The 22,824-nt window shown below is 44.4% G+C and overlaps 1 protein-coding gene across 1 annotated transcript in view; it reads right to left on the reverse strand.

The window, feature by feature from the left end:
- LOC147711157 (interferon-induced protein with tetratricopeptide repeats 5-like) overlaps positions 1-22,427 on the reverse strand; it is a 42,729-nt gene extending 20,302 nt beyond the window's left edge. Inside the window, exon 1 of the mRNA XM_086921940.1 lies at positions 22,346-22,427. Within this exon, the coding sequence (XP_086778066.1) occupies positions 22,346-22,350 (5 nt within the window). The 5' untranslated portion in view covers positions 22,351-22,427. The remainder of the gene's footprint in view (positions 1-22,345) is intronic.
- Positions 22,428-22,824: the final 397 nt, after the last annotated feature.

Below are 22,824 nucleotides of genomic sequence, written 5' to 3' on the forward strand. Positions count from 1 at the left end.
CTGGGGTGCCCACCCCGGGACATTGTAGTTTGCTATGACTTGGCAGGAACACTGCTCCCGCCAAGCCATAGCAAACATTGTTTTACTTCATGGAAGTGAGAGAATGAAAAATGCTCTTGCTTTCATGAAGCGGAGCAGAATTGCTTTTGGGCAGAGAAGCAGGGCTGGCTCCCCCAGGATGGTCGACTGTATGGATCAGTGTGTATGTGTGAATAGATCTATGGGTGGTTCACTCAGTGTGTGAGTTCCTATATGGGTATATCAGTGGATATGTCAATAACTGTATTTGTGACTGAGAGGGTGTATGAGTGGCAGTATGGATAAGTAAAAGGATATGTGTGTAGCTCTATAAATTAGTGAGTGTCTGTATACATACTGCTATGGCTTAGTCAATCGATTTGTGAATGATTGTGTAGGAGTGCCAGTGGGAGTTTAAAAGATTCTATAGGAGTGTGAGTTGGTGCATCAGAGATGAAATGGATGATGTCATCACGGATGTCATCAGTGATGTAATTTGAGATGTCATCAGTGATGTCACTGGCCATGTTATGAGTGATGTAATATGTGAGGTCATAAGCAGTGCATTGCGGAGTAGCAACTTACAGCTACTCTGGTAACTATAACGGCTGAATTTCTCTTGTTTTGTACAAGTGAAATGTCTGTCTAAGTATAATGTCCCTGTAACCTTTGTTTTTTTAATGAATTATAAGAATTTTTCAATTCTATTTGCTAGCTATATTGTCACTTTACCTTTGATTTTTTTTATTGGATATATATTCAGCTCCAAGATGTGTCTATCAGTTGAGTCGCACTCAGCTAGCAGCAGCAAGAGAACTCTCTTTCCATGGTATGGATGGATACCGCTAACAGTCATCACCAGCCTCCGTGTAGGTTTGCATGACGCGTTATACTCTGTGATTAGTAGGTCACATGGACCCCACCAGCGGGCCCGTCCTAAATCCTCTGCTGTTGGCCCACATAATCGATTCGGTGAATACCTTGTCAAGTGGACCCCCTTTTATCGCTGGTTGGTGCAGACTCTGTGGCAGGACGGCCACAAAATACATTCCGCTCCAAGATGTGTCTATCAGTTGAGTTGCACTCAGCCAGCAGCCGCGAGAGAACTCTCTTTCCATGATATGGACGGATACGGCTAACAGTCATCACCAGCCTCTGTGTAGGTTTGCCTGACGCGTTTACAAAGCTCCTCAGCTTTCTCTTCAAAAGCTTTCACAGGAAGGATGAGTGCATATGACGTTCCCTTTTAAATTCTGCACTCCCTCCAATGGGATGGTCATATGGAACTGTTCATTATGGGAACTATAGTTTGTAATCGATCATCCCCCAAATGGATGCATGCATTATACTCTGTGATTAGTTGGTCACATGGACCTTCCCAGCGGGCCCGTCCTAAATCCTCTGCTGTCGGCCCACATAATCGATTCGGAGAATACCTTGTCGAGTGGCCCCCCTTTTATCATGGGGTGGTGCGGACTCCGCGGCAGGACGATGGTGAAATACATTCAGCTCCAAGATGTGTCCATCAGTTGAGTCACACTCAGCCAGCAGCAGCGAGAAAACTCTCTTTCCATGGTATGGACGGATATCGCTAACAGCCATCACCAGCCTCTGTAGGTTTGTCTGACGCATTTCAAAAGCTCCTCAGGTTTCTCTCCAGAGGCTTTCAAGGGAAGGATGCGTGCATATGACGTTCCCATTTAAATATTGCACTCCCTCCAATGGGATGGTCATATGGAACTGTGCTTTATGGGAACTATAGTTCGTAATCGATCATCCCCCAAATGGATGCACGCATTATACTCTGCGATTAGTAGGTCACTTGGACCTCGACAGCGGGCAAAAGCGCCCCCTGGCGCTCTGTTAGTTGGGGAATGTATTCCCCTTGAGCTCTGAGGGTCCCTGGTGGCCAACTAGCCCACCAGGTACCTCTAGTAAGCGCCACAGAGCTATGTTGCAGAGAGGTGTAAAAAGGGGCATAGCCTCTGAACACCTCTCTGCTATGCAGCTCAGTGGCACATACTGGAGGCACCTGGTGGGCTAGTTGCCCCCAGGGACCTTCAGTATTCAAGGGGAAAAATGTGCCCAACTTACAAGGCGCCAGGGGGGGTGCATTTGCTGAGTGCTGCAGGTAAGGGGCGAGGTCTAGCTAGTTATTTTATTTTACAAGTTCGGCTGTTTGGCTCCATTCTTTTACATTAATTGGGGCCCTAGGGATTCCATCCCCCACTGCCTCCTCTTTTTTTTTTTACTTAAAAAAAAACGGGAAAGGGGACACCTGGCTCCCCTCCCGAGGCCAATTTTGGCCCTGGGGACCCCATTCCCCAGGGCATGGCCACACATATATATTTTTATTTATTATATTTTTTATGCAGGGGGCTGCGTGGACCCCTTGATGAGGTCTCTATTGGCCCTGGGTACCCCCTTCCCAGGGCAATGCCTCTTTCATTTATTAAATTTTTTTAAATTGAGGGAGAGGGGCCGCATGGCTTCCCTCCCGAGCCACTTCTAGCCCCTGGGACCCCATCCCCTGGGGCCTCGATTTTCTGTTGAGGACCGTGGGGGGAGCACCAATGCCCCTACGTTCCCTGCCTGCTCCCCGCCTCCTGCAGGAGCTGGCATTGCTTTTCCACACAGGAAGCTGCTAACATGCAGCTCCCCTTGTGGAAAAGCAATCTGCTTTTGATGTTGGAAGGGAGACCAGGAATGTTTCTCTTTTAATAAATACATAACAAAAGCATCAAGTAGCAGCCCACTGTTATTTGCAATCATCAGATTTTACATTGAAATGGCCACAGAATTTGTCACTGAAATGTGGTTTTAAAACTATATAGTGTACAATGCTTGGAAACAAAGTTTCTGTAAATATTTGTCATTTGCACATCACCATGCAAAGTGCCCTGATTTGCTTTACTCCGATTTAAATCTTTGTTTCATCACACTTCTGAATTACAAAAAGAAGTTCTTTAATAATTTCTGATCTACTTGTACTATTCATTTACAAGCTGTTCAAATTTTATTTTTGAGGAAATAATGGGCATTTTGTTTCACAATTATTGCCTAATGCTCACTTGACAAGAAGCATTAACTGTAAAAAGAGAAAGAAAAGTAAATGCCATTTTCCAGGAACACATGAGCAACAATTAGTAAAAAGACAAACTGTCATTCGACCTCTGTCCATGAGCAGTTGGCAAATGTGTCAAGATGAAATAAGATTTAAAGGTGTTTTAATTGCTTATTCACTTTCTGAACAAAAACAATACCTGTTCCTTCCAGCTTAAGTTTACTTGCCAGCAGGGTCCAGTAAGTGCTAAAAATAGATCAACCTGCTCACTCACAATAGCGAGGGGGCGAGTGGTTTTTCCGAGGGCTGTATATATACAGGACTCTAAATAGCCAAGGGGACTTCATCCCCTTAGTAGTAGTGTGCCAGGAGGCACATTTGCAGAGTAGCGGAGAAAGCGTCATGGCCTCCAAAGACATCTCAGCAATCCTGCTGTGTGAGACATACTGGAGGTAACTGAAGGGCTAATGGACCTCCATGGGCCACAATCCCTCAAGTATGAGTTTAATTCTGTGTGGGACATTACACACAGAGTACTGCATTATATATTATAGTTAGGATTGGCTACCATAGGAAATTCCAAACATTCTATTGGGAATACCTTTGGCGCCGATTGAGGGATCTGCCTGTAATTTTCCTTAAAATGGCCTCGCTGTGCTCCGCTCCTTCCCTGAAAGTTTTGGGGGGATTCGTTAAGTGGGGGCTGAGAAAAAAGGGGGGTCCCAAAACGTGTTTTCTCCATGTTAATTTCCATAGGACGGTCTGACAAGTCTACAGCCCGAACTGCTGAACGGAATTACGCCAAACTTGGCAAAATTGTAGGGACTGGTACGCAGATGTGCCTTTGCTATGTTTGGTGAAAATTGCTCCAGTGGTTTCTATGAAAATTAACTTCAAAAACACATATATATCTATAGGCGCGCTGCGGGCGCTCTGCGCGAGCGGAAAGCTGATTGGCTGTCGGGTGTCTGTCAACATTCTAAACAGTCCGGAGAATCCGCCATCTTGTGTCTCGGTAGAATCGAGACACGAAAGGTGAGAAAAGAAAGGGGGATATAATTAAAAGGGGGCAGAGTAGACACCCCCTGACCCCCTAGGTTTTCTGAGGGGGGCCTAGAAGGACCTTGAAGGGCTACAAAACTTTTTTTTTTTTTTTTTCGCGGGGTAAGCGCTGGCGGCGCTCCCCGGTACCCTCTCCGGTACGCGCACCCTGAGTGCACCACGGGGAAAAACAGTGTAAAAAAATAGAGTAAAAACATTATGTTGAGTGTTTAGAGGAAAGTGATGCATTGCTGAAGTGTGTCACAAAAGTGACGCAACTCCAGCAATGCATCCTTTCACATGGGGCCAGTCCCATGTGAAAGGGCCTGCGTCAGTCTTACGGCTGCTGTTAAGCAGGCGCAAGATTTGGACGCAACAGCGTCATAAAAGTGACGCAGTGAAATCTTATAGATTTCACTGCGTCACCTCTACAACCCTTTCTTGCGTCAATACACCCCTTTTGTATACATTACAGCTGACGTAGGTATAATGTGGCGCAGGGGTTTACAAAGTGACGCATCTACCTAGATACGTCACTTTGTAAATATGACTCAATAATGTGCATTTTTTACACCACTGGTGCGTCACAAAAAGTGACGCACCGGTGGCGTAAAAGTGACGCATGGCCTCATAAATGAGGCCTTCAGTCTTCTACTCATGTGTTATATTTATTATATGACGCATTATGTCGCAAGTACTTACAGATACGTCAGCATTTCTGACATATCTGTAAGCGCAAAAGTGATGCTTTGCTGGAGTGTGTCACAAAAGTGACACAACTCCAGCAATGCATCCTTTCACATGGGGCAAGTCCCATGTGAAAGGGCCTGCATTAGTCTTACGCCTGCTGTGATACAGGCGCTAGACTTTGACACAACGGCGTCCTAAAAGTGACGCAGTGAAATCTCATAGATTTCACTGCGTCACCTCTACCACCCTTTCTTGCGTCAATACACCCCTTTTTCATGCATTACACCTGACGTAGGTATAATGTGGCGCAGGGGTTTACAAAGTGACGCATCTACCTAGATGCGTCACTTTGTAAATATGACTCAACAAGGTGCATTTTTTACAGCACTGGTGCGTCACAAAAAGTGACGCACCGGTGGTGTAAAAGTGACGCATGGCCTTATGAGGCCTTCAGTCTTCTACTCATGCGTCATAATTAATTTATGGCGCATTATGTCGCAAGTACTTACGTCAGTATTTCTAAGATATCTGTAAGCGCAAAAGTGATGCATTGTTGGAGTGTGTCACAAAAGGGACACAACTCCAGCAATGCATCCTTTCAATTGGGACCAGGCCCATGTTAAAGGACCTGAGTCAGTGTTACACCTGCTGTGAGGCAGGTGCAAAAATGAGGCCTTCAGTCTTCTACTCTTATTTTTTCTTTCACTTTCTCTGTTTCTTCACTGCCTTACTTACCTGATCTCACACTTACTTGTCTTTATCCAGTCTGTATCTACACTCTTTCCAAAACATCACTGCTCTTTTCTTACCCTTCCACACCCCCGTTCCTTTACTACATTTTCTTCGCATATCCACATTCCCCATGTTCACTCTCCTTCTCCTCACTCTCCTTCCCCACACTCACCTTCTTTCAGTCCCCCTAGTTCACTTCCCTTCTCCTCTTGTCCCTTTCTGTGCTTTCTTACTCATTTTCCTCTCCTTTATCAATGCACTCCACTTCACTTACTCTTTTTCAAATTTTTTTAAGAACACAGCTCTTTGATGAGAATTGGAGTTAGTTCTGAAAAGATCTTTTTTTTTTCTTCTTTTTTCCTTTTTTAGAACAGGAACAAAAACAGGGAATGGGAAACTGCTCAACAGGAGCAAAAACAACAAAAAAAAATTTAGGGCTGGGAATCGCAGCGATGGTTCTCCAATGCTCGCACCATAAGGAGAACACTTTGTTCCCCATAGCAAAGTAGCTGATCACAGTCTCTACATTTAAGAACGCCTTTATTAAAATCACGCTGAATGTTTGGAATCAGCTCTTGCGATCGCCCCCTCACCGATGTTGTTGGTCCACCAGTTGAAGTAGAGGCCCCATCCCTGGGAGCCTCTTGTGCCAGAGCCCTGACACTCTCCCGGGCATAGTTCTGGGGGTGCCTCCTTTCGACGTGGCGAATCATAGTTGAATTACCAAAACTGTACTTCTTTCGGGGGTCTCCACAGGAAAGTACAGTTTGGCAGATTTTGCATTCAACTTTTGGTGCATTTACTTTTTTATGCCCATTAGGTATAGAAATTTTTTTCCAGATAAAATGTTCTTTCACCTTTGGCTGAGGAGGCTCTTCATCGATGAATTCATTTAACTCCTCACTGCTGCTGGATGGCCATTCTCTCCACAAATTTTTAGCACAGAAAAAAAGAGGTCTTGCACTCACCAAAGTGAAAGAAGAAGTGAAGGAAAAGGGTGGGGTTTTCATTAGCTGTAAAAAAAACTGTTAGCAACCAATGAAAAGAGTTATTTTAAGGTCACATGATTTGACGCGCTTACTCTGCGCGCACCGAAGCGCTTCCGGGGGCGCTTACGCGCCACGAACGTAGGCGCTTCCGGGGGCACTTACGCGCCGCGAACGTAGGTGCTTCCGGGGGCGCTTACACGGCGCGCAAGAGTGACATTTTGATAGCTTTACGGAAATGTAAATTCATTTTCATTTCGTAAATTATAAATATTGCTTTTATAAGTATGGTACTAAATGTCTTGCGTTAATATTTACTTTTCATACATATTTTTTTAAACGAACGGAGAAATAGTGCTCTCGGTGCGCTCTCCGCAGAGCTTACCGGTGCGCGCACTCTGAGCGCCCCAGGAAAAAATGATTAAAAAAAACATTGGAAAAACTTTATTATAAAAAAAATATTATTAATTAATACACAAAACAGCAACAAAAAAAATCGTAGGTTACAAACTCGATATAGAAAGGAATTAGCTTTTAAAAAACCTTTGAAATTCAGTGAAAAAACCATAGGTTTCACAAACGTTATAGTTAGGAATTAGCTTTTAAAAAACCTTTGAAATTCACAAAAAAAACCATAGGTTTCACAATCGTTATAGTTAGGAATTAGCTTTTAAAAAACCTTTGAAATTCACTAAAAAAAACAGGTTTCACAATCGTTATAGTTAGGAATCCGCATTTAAAAAACCTTTGTAATTCACTGAAAAAACCATAGGTTTCAAACCAGTTATAGTTAGCTGAACATTTTACTCACACAAAACCATTGAAATTCCCACGTTATAGTTAGTTGGACTCACTATAACTCGCGCACCCGCAATCCACTGCTGATGATGTCACATATTACATCATTCATGACATGGTCAGTGACATCACTGATGACATCATCCAGTGAATGTGTGTTACTGTAAAGTTAAAATGTGTCTAACATATTGAAGAATGAGCGTATGTATGAGTGTCTGGATGATGGATTTAGTAGGTGCGTGACTGACTGTATGAGTGAGTGATAAAATGTGTCTTACTGAATGCATTGGTTAGTGACTAAACTGCCTGAATGTGTGCATCAGTATGTCTGTTGTTGTGTAAGCTGCTGCATGTGTTGATCAGTAGCTATATGAGTGGCTATATGGGTTATTGATTGGTTGTCTAAGTATTTGAATGTGAGGGTGAGTATGTGTGTGGGTGGCTGTGAGGTGTGTGACTCTGTGCATAGATGTGTGACCAGTTCATTCACTAGGTATATGGGTTCAAGAGTGAATGTAGAAACAGCTGTATGGGCGGTTGACTGTGTGCATGGGTGTGTTGCTGAGTGAATGGATATATCAGTGCTACATGTCCATGTAAGTACATATATTAAACACAGTGCATGTGAGAGTTGGCATATATAAATGACTAAACATCAGAGCCTGTGATTGTGTAAGTGACTGTATGGATCAATGTGTACTTGTATTAGTGATTGTAAAAGAGAGTAAGTATGTGTTAGTATATGTTTGAATAAGTAAGGTTTAGTGTGTATAAGTTTGTAGTTGATAAAATGGAAGTATGATTGATTCTTTGCATAACTGACTAGGTGTTTTGAGTAACTTTGTGGATTAGTGTCAGCATATAAGTGTCTGTATAGGTGTATGAGTGGATATGATAGTGTTGTATTGATGAGTGTCTGTATGTATGAGTGATTGTATGGGTGAATGAGTGGATGTGTGTGTAGACCTAGGAATCAGTGAGTGCGTATATAGTTACTGCTATTGGTGTGTCATTAATTTCAGGAATAGTAGTTTGTATTTAACACTGGGTGTATCAAAGGTTAGATTAGAGTGTGAGGAGATGCATCGTATTATCACATGAATGATGTCATCAGTGATGTCTTAAGTGATGTCATCATTGATGTCATCAGTGATGTCACTGACCATGTCATGAATGATGTAATATGTGACATCATCAGCAGTGGATTGCGGGTGCGCGAGTTATAGTGAGTCCAACTAATTATAACGTGGGAATTTCAATGGTTTTGTGTGAGTAAAATGTTCAGCTAACTATAACTGGTGTGAAACCTATGGTTTTTTCAGTGAATTACAAAGGTTTTTTAAATGCTGATTCCTAACTATAACGATTGTGAAACCTATGTTTTTTTTAGTGAATTTCAAAGGTTTTTTAAAAGCTAATTCCTAACTATAACGATTGTGAAACCTATGGTTTTTTTTAGTGAATATATATAAATCTATATATATATATATATATATATCATCCCCTTTAAAGACAGTGTGTCTACCGCACAGCAGCCCACTGCATGAGGGGTTGAGGTGGGGCTCTCTGTCATGCAGCCATCTGATATGCACTCCAGGACTAGTAGTTCAGGGATGAAAAGTTTCAAGTTGCTTTATGCCCAGGCCTCACCAGTCCAGTCTGTCACATGAGAGGAGGCCAAGGGCACTGTCTTTGACACAGTTGTCCGTCTTGTTGCAAGATGTGGTGATGTCAGCCAGGTTAGCTGATCCCCGCCACAGCCTTAAAAACATGGATGAGGTGGAGTTACAAAAAGGGTCTCTAACTCATAAATTTCAAATTGCCTCAAGCATTATTGGAACGAGCAAGCCCTCTTAATTCCACTGATCTTTTGAGGCAAGAGTTGAGAAGGGTGTGTTCCAAGTAACTTCCAGAGTCATCATTATAATCTTCTTGCCTGGGCCAGACTGGCCGTAGCGGGCACCGGGCCATCCCCCGGTGCGCCCCACGGGTGGGGGCCAGTTTTGGGCCCCCCAGGGGCCATTTTTGTTACAGGGCTGTTTTTGCAGCATAGCTGCAAAATTGTCCTGCAACAAAATCGGTGAAAACCGGCCCTGACAATGAGCTCGGCGGCACCCACAACCCCCCGGGGGGGCCGGCAGAGCACCTTGCCAGGGCCGGTTTTGGTTACCAGTCTGGCCCTGCTTCTTACTTTGGAGAAAAAGACCAATGACAACACTGTAATGCCATGCCAGGCAGGTGCTTCAAGATGTGGTACTGTGCATGTGAATGACATTGCACACTGCACAAACTCCATTTGCCTCATCGTAGGCGTTTACCTAAACCCTCCTACAGCATCATGGCTTTGAGGCTGGTGGAGGCTGTGCTTACCCAAGATAGGAAAGCATGAAGCTATGCTTCCATGGATAGGGGAAGCTCAGTGAAGGTAACATCCCTACTTCGCAGGAATGCAGAGAAGTTGGTGCAAAAATTTCCCTTGGGGCCACAAATTTGGTCTGTGATGTGACTGAGGCCCAAATTAGTACCAGCAAGGTGATGGTGGGGGTTTGGGGCGGGGTTAATGGTAAGGAGGGTGTTAGGGCAGCTAGGCGAATACATCTAGTGTCTGAATTGCACAATGTAAAACCAAAAAGCTTGGATTAATCCCGGCTTCTCCACTTAACCAAACTGTGTGAGCCTAGGTAATTATTGTATTTCACTTTCCCTCATTTTTCTTCCTTAGCTCAAAATACATGCCTCAAGGATGTGTGCAGTAGAAAGCCTTCTCAAGTGATTGATCTAGCCCCTTCCCTGTGGGGCTAATTTCCCCGCTGTGTTGAGGGGAGGGGGGGCGCGAGCAGCGCCACAGTGCTCGTAATATGCTCAGCTTGTCACACAGCATGGGGGCGCTATGACCACGCCCGTTTTAAAAAAAACCTCAGCACAGCGGTGGAATTAGTCCCGCGTGTGAGTGCCGCGCGTGTCATGATGCGCTCAGCACCACCGTGACTCATGACGAGCTGAGCTCGTCATAAGCACAGAAGAGGTTAATAAACTATATGTTGTTCATGCATAATAGAAACTCCAGCCTCCAAAAGGTGCACGACAACTGACTTGCCTCTTCGTACACTATTAGCATTGTTATCAGAGTACAGGGCAAAGAATAAATGGTTCTAATTCATGTTTGAAAAATGTCACTTAAAAAACACTTTTAATTGTTTTAGGACACCCTAGCCAGTTCTTTTCTTTAATTTCAATTACCCTTTAAATAAATGCTTGCCCGTTTCATTTAACATATTTTTTATGTTAGTGCTGAGTTGAGTAAACATTAGCTCACTACTTTTATTGACCAGGAGGCCTCATGTCAAGGTCAGGAGGGCCGCATGTGGCCCCCGGGCCGTACTTTGACTAGCACCAGCTTAGATTAATTGTGAGTGCATGTGCAAATTTGCACTTGAGTGTGATAGAGCTTGTGTACTTGTGTCTATATGTGATAGTTTAGATGTACTACACACAAACTCCAACATATAATGCCGATTACCCTTGTGTAAAAACTTGTAAGTTTGGGCATATTGGCCAAGCCCATGAAAAATCAGCATACTGTTGGGCGCCACATAATAGTGGTAATTTGTTGCATCTTTTGTACAGTGGTGGCATGACCACTGAAACTGCCTACTCAGGTTTAAATGCTGAACCTGTGATAATATGAGTAATTATTGACAATTGTTGGTATTCACAGTGATGATGCCCACCCTGATACGACGCTGCACCTTGTATAACTGAGGTCAGTTTTTGCGTATTCTTGGCATTTTCGGCATAAAATAATAATACACAGGCTTGCAAGGCAGTATTATCCATGTGTGACATTTGTGCATGTGAACATTTGAGACAAGAGGTTAATATTTTGTGTGTTATTTCATGAAAATTCTAGTTTTGTGGGGAGGGTTATTGTTTGAAAATGAATTAGAAAATTCTTACATTTTACAAAATGATGCTTGGAAAAAAAATATTGTATACCAGATATATTTAGAGCTACTGCTGTCTCAAATCAAAAACTGTAAAAGTGGTGCAACTTTTGTAGTCTTCTTAACGTGAGCCGCGGCAATGATTTATGGGTCTGTAAAATATGTAAAGCTCTACTGTGTACTGCCGGAGATTCACTGTTTGGGTGTTTTTTAGGTTGACCCTAGCGCAGCACACATGCGCTGCAATAGGAGAGGGCTTCTTGGAATCACTCCAGACTTCCCAGAGACTTCTCCGTGTGGGTTGGACTTCCACACATTCCATTGGCCTTTGCCTGTGGCTTTCAATAATAAAAGCACGCAAATGGCCAAAGACGGGTGCATGTCTCGTCTTTCCTCTAAACGTTCACTCCCAAGGGTCTCGGGAGCGAGCAGGGCGTGCAGGCTGGCAGCTGGTCAAGGATCAGATTACTAATTTATAGCATGGTCGCTTTCACTTTCGCTTTCGTGCTTGTTTTGTGTTTGTTTTTACTTTCTGCCACCACTAGACGCAAACAAGGTGAGGAAAGTGTTTTAATTTTACAAAGCTCCTTATAATTTGGGCTGCATGTGAGCAAGGTAGGTTGTGCATTGGTTCTTCACATATTCCTTTTATGTTTACTTAGGATTAACTTTCACAGTCACATGCTGTTAAAGCTCTGCCATGAGGCGTTCAAAGCTGGCAGCATATGAGGCAAGGAGGCACCGTGCAAAGCTCTTATTCCCCAGCCTCTTATGGCATTTTCACAAAACACAACTCAGTGCCACACAATTACACGGCACATTTACACTCTACTCAATGCAACATAAAAACACTCCATATAATAACACTCAGTGCCACATAATTACGCGCCACATCATTGCACTCTACTCAGTGCAACACAAAACACTCCACATGATGCCAATCAGTGTCATATAATTACACTCTAATCAATGCAACATAAAAACACTCCACATAATACCAATCAGTGTCACATAATTACTCTACTCCATGCAACATAAAAACACTCCAAATAATACCACTCAGTACCACATAATTACACGCCACATAATTACACTCTACTCAATGCTACTCAATGCAATATAAATACACTCCACATAATACTACTCAGTGCCACATAATTATATGCCAAATAATTACACTGCACTTAATGCATCAAGCACTCCATATAATACCACACACAATATCACTCAGTGCCACATAATTACACTCTACTGAATGCAACATAAATACACTCCACATAATACCATTAAGTGTGACATAGTTACATGCCTCATAAGTACACTCTACTCAATGCAACAGAAATACACCCCACATACCACTCAGTACCACATAATTACAAGCCACATAATTACACTCTACTCAATGCAACATAAATACACTCCATATAATACCACTTAGTGCCACATAATTACACACAACATTTTTACACTTTAATCAATGGAACATAAATACACTCAACGTCATACCACTCAGTACCACATAACTACACATCACATAATTACACTTTAATCAATGCAACATGAATACACTCCACATAATACCACTGTGCCCCATAATTACATACCAAATAATTAAACTCAATTCAATGCAACATAAATACACTCCACAAAATATCACTCAGTGCGACATAGTTACCCACCACATAATTCCACTCTACTCAATGCAACATAAACACTGCACATACCACTCACTACCACATAATTACACACCACATAATAACACTCTATTCAATGCAACATAACTGAACTCAGGCAGGCCGCCCCCTCACGGCCACTCATCACCTGTTAGCCAGATTGCCTGGTTCCTGTGCCCCTTGCTGCCTGCCCCCTGGTTCCTGGGCTTTTCCCTCGCCCTGAGTGCCAGTTTCCGCCCCACCCCCCACCATTCGCAACCCAGCCTGCCCACTGCTGCCTCCCTGCGGCCCGCCCCCCCCAGCACACCCATTGGCCTCCCTGCTCCCACCTCCCAGCTGCTCCTCCCTCCCAAGCATCCTCATATGCAGGCTGAGAAGCGGGCGCGCCAAAGGCAAGTCTGTCTGCACCCACCCGTGCCTGGACCGCGCCCAGCACCATAACCCCTGGACCGGCGAAAGCCACGACACCAGAATCCACTATGACGCCAGCACCATCCACGCACTAAACGCCAGCCAAAACCACACCTGCTTCAAGGCTGGCCCAAAACTGACCACCGGACCCCTCTCCTGCAGCACCTGCAGCTTCACCGGCGACAGAAACACCAAACCTCTAAGGACTGGACCCAACCACCTCCGCTGCATACTCCTCAACACCCGCTCGGCACGCAAACACGCCATCGAGCTCTGGGATCTGCTCGACACCTCAGCCCCAGACATCGCCTTCCTGACCAAGACCTGATGGAACCACGCCTCGGCACCCGACATCGCCAGAGCCATCCCAGACGGCTACAAGGAGAAATAGCCATCATCCACAAGTCATCCCGCAAAGTCGCCACCCACGCAGACGACACCCTCAACACCGCCGAACACCTGCACTACACCTGTAACTACACACCGACCCCAACACCACCCTCAGAGGAACACTCATCTACAGACCACCCGGACCCCCGGCTCAGTTCAGAGACTCCATCACCGACCTCGCCAGCACCCACGCACTCGCCTCCACAGACTACATCCTCCTCTGGGACCTGAACTTCCACCTCGAGAACAACAATGACGCCAACTCCACCACGCTGATCGACAACCTCGCCAACCTTGGCCTCAGACAACTCGTCACCATACCTGCCCACGCCGCCGGCCACACGCTTGACCCCATCTTCTCCACAGGCTCCCACATCACCTTCAATCACACCACCGAACTCCACTGAACCGACCACCGCTGCATCCACTTCACCTTCAAGAAACTAAGCACGCACCATCTTACCCAACAACTGCCTCGCCACTGCTGGAGCAAAGTCACCGAAGACCAGCTGCTCACCTCCCTCACCAAGAACTCACCCACCGACCCCACCAACTCTGCCGCCGCAGCCCGCAACCTCAGACAGTGGTTTGACGACTGCACCAACACCCTCGCCCCGCTCAAGAAACCCTCAACATCCACACCGGCAAGAGAGCCACATGGTTCACCAACGAACTCCAGGCCTCCAAACACGGATGCGGAAAACTGGAGAAGACATGACTACACAAACGCACACAGGACAACCATGCAGCCCATAAGGACGTCACCCACAGACACCACCACCTTGTCAGACTAGCCAAGAGATCCTCCTTCAAAGACCGCATGGACAACAACGCGCACAACAGCAAATAGCTCTTCAGCATCGTAAAGGAACTCTTCAACCCCAGCGCCAATGACATCCTGCCCTCACAAGAACCGTGCGACTCACTAGTCATCTTCTTCCACCGCAAGATTGCTGACATCCACGATAGCTTCACCTCCACGACCGCCCCGACTACGCAAGACTCCACCTCCTCTGTGAACACCACCAGCGCCAACCGCCTGACCTCCTGGTCCAACGTCAACAACGACGAGACACACAAGGTCATGAACTCCATCCACTCAGGATCTCCGTCTGACTTGTGCCCACACCACGTATTCAACAAAGCAGACGCAGCCATCGCACCCCAACTACGGAAGGTCATCAAAATCTCCTTTGAAACAGCGACATTCCCGGAAAGCTGGAAGCATGCCGAAATCAACGTCCTCCTCACGAAGCCCAAAGCAGACCCCAAGGAACTGATCTGCCACCTGGAAGACAACAACATCTTGGACCTGTCCCAGTCTGGATTCAGACGAAACCACAGCACTGAGACAGCCCTCATCGCCGCCACAGATGACATCAGACACCAACTAGACAATGGCGAAACATCAGCCCTCATCCTGCTCCACCTGTCAGCCGCCTTCGACACGGTCTGCCATCGCACTCTAAAGACACACCTCCTAGAAGCCGGAATCCAAGGGAAGGCCCTTGACTGGACCACGTCCTTCCTCACTGGCAGAACCCAGAATGTCCACCTCCCACCCTTCCGATCCGAAGCCACCGACATCATCTGTGGCGTCCCCCAGGGCTCATCCTTCAGCCCGACGCTGTTCAATGTCTACATGGCCCCCTCGCACTAGTGGCCCGCCATCACGACCTCAACATCATCTCCTACGCAGACGACACCCAGCTCATCCTCTCCCTCACCAAGGATCCACACACCGCCAAATCCAACCTCCATGAGGGAATGAAGGTCATCGCCGACTGGATGAGGAGCAGCCGTCTGAAGCTGAACTCAGACAAGACGGAGGTCCTCATCCTCGTATCCACCCCCTCAGCCTGGGACGACTCCTGGTGGCCCACCACACTGGGAACAGCACCAATGCCCACCGACCATGCACGCAATCCAGGATTCATCCTCGACTCCTCCCTCTCCCTGTCTAAGCAGGTCAACGCCGTCTCCTCCTCCTGCTACAACACCCTCTGCATGCTCCGCAGGATCTACAAGTGGATCCCGACCGAAACAAGAAGAACGGTGACACAGGGCCTAGTCAGCAGCAGACTGGACTACAGCAACGTACTCTACGCAGGAATCCCAGCCAAACACCTAGGACAACTACAACGCATCGAAAACGCCTCCGCCCGACTGATCGTCAACGCCTCCGCCACAGCCACATCACCCCCCACCTGAGAGACCTACACTGGCTCCCCGTCGACCAGAGGGTCAATTTCAATCTCCTCACCCACGAACACAAAGCACTCCACAACGCCGGACCAGCCTACCTGAACAGCATACTCAGCTTCCACACCCCCACCTGCCAGCTCCACTCTGCCATCCTTGCCCTCGCCACTTTCCCCCGCATCCAACGAAGGACCTCCGGCGGCAGATCCTTCTCCTACCTCGCCGCTAAGACCTGGAACACTCTCCCTACCCACATACGGCAGACCCAAGACCTACTCACCTTCAGAAGACTCCTCAAGACCTGGCTCTTCAAGCTGTAGCAGCACCCCCACCCTCCCCTCAGTGCCCTGGGACCCTCACAGGTAAGAAGCGCGCTCTACAAGTACTCTGATTGATTGATTGATTGATTTATTGATTGATAATACCACTCAGTGCCACATACTTAAATGTGACTTAATTACACTATACTGAATGCAACATACACTCCACATAATACCACTCGGTGCCACATAATTGCACACCACTTAATTACACTCTACTCGATGCAGCATAAATACACTCCACATAATACCCCTCAGTGCCACGTAATAACACGCCACATAATTACACTCTGCTCAATACAATATAAATAGACTCCACATAATACCATTAAGTACCACATATTTACACACCACGTAATTACACTCTACTAAATGCAACACAAATACACTCCACATAATACCACTCAGTACCACATAATTACACGTCACATAATTACACTCTTCAATGCAACATGAATACACTCCACCTAATAACACTGTGCCACATAATTACATGCCAACTAATTTCACTCTACTCAGTGCAACATAAATACACTCCACATAATACCACTCAGTGTAACATAGTTGCATGCCACATAATTACACTCTACTCAATGCAACATAAATACACTCCATATACCACTCAGTACCACATTATTACAAGCCACATAATTACACTCGATTCAGTGCATCATAAATACACTCCACATAATACCACTGTGCCACAAAATTACATGGAACATAATTATAGTCTACTCAATGCAACATAAATAAACTCCACGAAATACCACTCAGTGTGACATAGTTACATGTCCCATAATTACACTATACTCAATGCAACATAAATACACTTCAAATACCACTCAGTACCACATAATTACACACCACATAATTACCTTTTTCTCAATGCAACATAAATACACTCCACATTATACCACTCAGTGCCACATAAATACACGCCACATGATTACACCCTACTCAGTGCAACATAAGTACACCCTACATAAAACCACTCAGTGCCACATCATTATATGCTACATAATTACACTGCACTCAATGCAACATACACACCAAATACCATGCAGTGCCACATAATTACACACCACATAATTACACTCTACGCAATGCAACATAAATACACTCCACATAATACCACTGAGTGCCACATCATTTCATGCCACATAATTACACTCTACTCAATGCAACATAAATACACTCCACATAATACCACTCAGTGCCACATAATTACACACCACATAATTACACTCTACTCAATGCAACATAAATAAACTCCACAAAATACCACTCAGTGCGACAGTTACATGCCACATAATTACACTATACTCAATGCAACATAAATACACTTCACATACCACTCAGTACCACATAATTACACACCACATAATTACACTCTACCCAATGCAACATAAATACACTCCACAGTATACCACTCAGTGCCACATAAATACACTCCACATAATTACACTCTACTCAGTGCAACATAAGTACACTCTACATAATACCACTCAGTGCCACATAATTATATGCTACATAATTACACTGCACTCAATGCAACATATACTCCAAATACCATGCAGTGCCACATAATTACACACCACATAATTACACTCTACACAATGCAACATAAATACACTCCACATAACACCACTGAGTGCCACATCATTTCATGCCACAAAATTACACTCTGCTCAATGTAACATAAATACACTCCACATAATACCACTCAGTGCCACATAATTACACACCACATAATTACTCTACTGAATGCAAATAAATACACTCCACAAAATACCACTCAGTGCGACATAGTTACACGCCACATAATTACACTCTACTCAATGTAACATAAATACACTCCACAGACCACTCAGTACCACATAATGACACACCACATAATTACACTCTACTCAATGCAACATAAATACACTTCACATAAATGCACTCTATGCCACATACCACCAATCAACATAAATGCACTCCACAGCATAACACAATTTCACTAAGCAGAATTTCACTCATCACCACAGTTCCGGGCCACAAAAGTCAGCTCCACAAATTTCCAATACACACCACATAATTACACACTAAACAACATATTTCAACCCCACAACTCCACAATCCACCAAGTACCTCCAATCCACACCATGTAGTGGCACCACCTGAGCACCAAACATCACTCACCACCCCCATTTTGGATCAGCGCACCACCTAAGCATCACCTAAGCATCACCTAAACATCACCTAAGCATCACATCAGTCTGCGCTCGAAAGCTGGCATCTGCTTATTCTCCCCTAGTGACGGTCTGCAGCGCGTGTTCTAATTAAATTACTGTTTTCCAACCTCCACTCCCCCATTATTTATGTCCCGCTCCCCCATAACAAAAACAATTATAACAAACAAGCATGAGAACAGGCAAGAAGAAGTTGCCTACTGTGCAAGTACCAAAAAACTAGAAGAAATTTTTTATGTTAAAATCTTTTTTTAATCGGGTTATTTAGTTGTATATAACGTCATCTTGGTTTGTAGAAAGGTAACAAAAATGCTTAACACTTTTTATTATAACTTTTCAACACTATGCACAGCAGCCACTATGCTCTACAACATAGCCAAAAGTTCTGTCTAAACACATAAGCTCCCAAAGGTGAGACCTATTGGCTATGCCAGTGCTTGTTTTATCCTGCATCTTCCCTGAGCCTTGTTTTTCAGAACACATGAATGAAAATAGACTTGAAGGTGTTGCATGAAAAAATTGAAGAGAATTAAATATAAACAGGGTGGTAGATGCTAGAAAAACGATCGGTCGTATGATAAAGCACATTGTAAATTGCCTGCATCGCCTTTGGCCATTAGATGCTTTAATACAAACTGTAATGAAAACTTCGCAGTTATGTAAAATTGTCTAAAAATGGTCTGAGCGGTGCCTGAACATCCAGCATTCATAAGGAGGACAAAAACCGGCTTGGCACACAAAGAAAGTAGTAAAATATTTTAAGAGCTCCTTTTCTGAACATGTGTCTTTCTAGCAAATGCACACGAACATGGTGCTGTAAAATGCACCAAGTTACCGATTTCTTCAAAAATGTGTATGGCTTATGTTACACAGCAAAGTAAGATATAGATGTATTCGTGCATTTTTAGGAACAATTGTTCAAGCAACGAGATGTATGAGGAAGCCTATGAACTACATTGTGATGTAACTTCTCCAATGCTAAACATACAATTTAAGATACAGGGAAAGTATTGTTTGTAATTTGAGACGAGCTTAGTAGCAAAATGATAACACACGTCAAGACACGCAAAGCAAGCAGAGGGTGCGCTTTATGCCCTTTGCATTCATAGCAGCAAAATGCAAGAGGTGTAGCAGGTGTCTTATTTTCAGTCCTAGCTGGGCCCAACACAAATTTAAAGGGACTTTTTAATCTAGCCTCATCCTGCTAGGAGCAAGTTGGAGCATAGGCGCTTGATGTTAATGCCATCAAGGAAATAATGTCCCTCAGCCTGTTATTTGATACTTGTTTACACGGATGAACTATACTATGTAGGCAGATTTGAGACTTTTTCATGTTCTTAAGTTAACAAACACATGCCTCTAGGAATGCCAAATGACCTCTCTATATATGATTAATTATACTAATAACCATGTATGTAGTGCCTACTAATAATACATGCTTGTTACTACTCAAAGGAATCTTTTTTAATGACATTATGAAGAAGAAAGATTGAGAAAAAGGCAGTTCGTTTCTAAACCTGGCTTGCAGTCTGCATGTAGCTCCTTGAGGCTGGTTCATAACTCACTGAGTTATATGACAAGAGTTGTTACTGCTGATCTGTAGGTAACAGAAGGAACCCTACAACAAAACAGCAGTAACGTTGCTACGCTAGCTACGTAAAAAGCTGTGACCTGCATGTTACACTTTGTGCTTTGCAGCAAACACATGGACTCTCTATGCTATTTTATGAGTCAACCCCCCCAAATAAATATATTCAGGGCATGGTAGGTGGGTCTGGGGCCCTTGCGTCGGGTCTGCTATGTCTGTGTTGGTTTTTCTTGTCATCTAATTTGACTTAAAGGTTTTAACCTTTTCATTTTTTAGTTCAGGAACTTAAATATATTTAGGGACAAGTTTACTAAAAAAGTAGCAAATCTGCACCCTCGAGTAGATGCAAATGTAATTTTTTTTATTCACAAAATTTAGCAGTAGTAGACTTGGAGAGCTATGCCACTCTCCGGTTTTCAAGCATAATACTGGCAATAAAGCACCAAAAAGGGGATAGGACAAATAGTCTAGCAACTAGCAATCCCTAGGCGTAGCATTCCAAACCCCTGTTTTTCGCACACTGTGCCACTCTAAACAGAGTGCCTGATTTGGGTCCTCATTTATAAGAAATGACGCATCGCTGCGTGAAAGCAGCGATGCATCACTTCTCAGTGCGCACTCCTTGCGACATACCTGATGCGTCATATTTAATGTATGACGCATCATGTCGCAAGGAGTTACAGATACGTCAGTATTTCTGACGTATCTGTAAGCGCAAAAGTGACGCATTGCTGGTGTGTGTCACAAAAGTGACGCAACTCCAGCAATGCGTCCTTTCACATGGGGCCATGTGAAAGGGCCTGCGTCAGTCTTACGCCTACTGTGAGCCAGGCGCAAGATTTTGACGCAAAGGCGTCCTAGAATTAATGCAGTGAAATCTCATAGATTTCACTGCTTCACTTCTACGAGGCTTTTAGCGGGGGAACGCCCCCCTGCATACCTGACGCATCGGAAGCGCAAAACTGACGAAAGGCCTCATAAATGAGGCCCCTACAATTTAGCAGATGGAGGAAAGGTAGACAAGGTGGTGGAGGGCTTTAATGTTTTCACTCTGCCCGCCAGCCAGTACCGTACCGCAGACATCGCCACACATTGACAGCGTCTGACGTCATAATGGTTCCTGTCACTGTAAGAAAAGTCAGACAGACGACTGACCATCAAACTTTTCCAAAAACAAACTCCCAAAGTAGGAGTATGTTTTTGAAAAAAAACTATTACGCCTACGATGAGTTTTCCTGTTCGTACTGTTCCTCACCCCCAGGGTATGCCTGCCAGTGAGTAACAGTAAATTAAAAACCCATCTGAAGGCCCACTCTGCAATATAGGGCAGACATTCAGAGGCTTGCTTATTTCCGACTGCATGGCAATTTTACTACATGTGCGGTTTAAAATTAGGATGGGCGGACTTTGAGCTTGGCAGACAGAGTACTCCGTTGCCGTTACAATGTCTGCCAAACTCTAAATCAGCACCAGAGGCCCACCTCATGCAAATCAATTCTGATTCTGATCCTCAAAGGGACAGTCCATCCAAAGCCTTGGTGAACTCACCCATCCATACTGCGGGGTCACTGCTTTTTTAGTTGGGAAATTTGAACCCCCTCCCCCGAATCTTACAGACTAAGCCACATCCCTGGGTCTAAACCCCCTTCAAATATTTTTAAATCCAGTTTGTTTGTGACCGATTATACAAGTCCAAACCTATTTATTATCTCACGTGTCCTTGTTTCCAATGCCCTTAGGTGAAGAATTTAAAAAAAAGTATATGGTAACTTTCAGACTCTGCTCCTGTAACTCCCTCTTTCTGCTGACCCTTGACCCCACCTTATATCGTCCAGGAGTATGTTGTGCCCTATTTGTGACACTAGAGCATTTATATTTGCCTGACTTAAAGACTTGAGAAACCATACAAGCAGCAAGTGAATTGCGGGCTGATTATCACCCTCCGGTGGAGGAAATTTATTGTCACCATGGTGAATTTATTTTTGTTCCAAAGATAATTTTTGATTAAACGACCGAAACTGAACCCTACTTTGTTGTCATATTCCTTTTCGCCATTAACTGCTCCATAAACTTCGTTCATACCTTTTTCAACAGAATACAGAGAATTACGCGAGCAATACAAATATTAGAGCACTACAAAATAGACTATCTAGTTAATAAGGTTTTTACGCTGGTCACATCTGTACAAATAGAATGCTAGAAGTAGCAGCGCTCACGGCACTTTAATCTGCACGGCTTAGAATATGTAAATACGTACCTCATGATGTCAGATGTGTTCGTAGCCGGAGCATCCGATTGGAAGGTGATTCTTGGACTGGCTGCAGTGCTGTCTGTGGCTGAGTGAGCTGCTGCATCCGGGATTCCATTTTATAAACACAAGTTCAGCGTCACGTGAGCTCCGAGCAGCGCTATGGAGTGAATAGAAACTGGAAAGCGAAACTTGGGCATGGTTCCAAATCAGCAGCTGAAAGAAAAGCTGCAGAGGTAACAGGCGTAGAGAAACGAAACTCGTGAGGTTGTTGTGTTCGCCGCTCCTTCTGTTGATAGGCAACTGATTGGTATAAATACACTGTAAGTGCTTTACAGCTACAGTGACTCGGCTGCTTTAGAGATGCAGGAAAGGAAACTAAAGTGAAAACGGAACGAAATACTGTTCAAACACCCAACTTTCTGGTCAACCTGGTTTTAAGGGTGAGCAAAATAATAGGAAATAGTTCACACGTTTTGGGGAAGTTG

The sequence above is a fragment of the Lissotriton vulgaris genome, chromosome 5 (assembly GCF_964263255.1).
Source record: "Lissotriton vulgaris chromosome 5, aLisVul1.2, whole genome shotgun sequence".
NCBI classification, from domain to species: Eukaryota; Metazoa; Chordata; class Amphibia; order Caudata; family Salamandridae; genus Lissotriton; species Lissotriton vulgaris.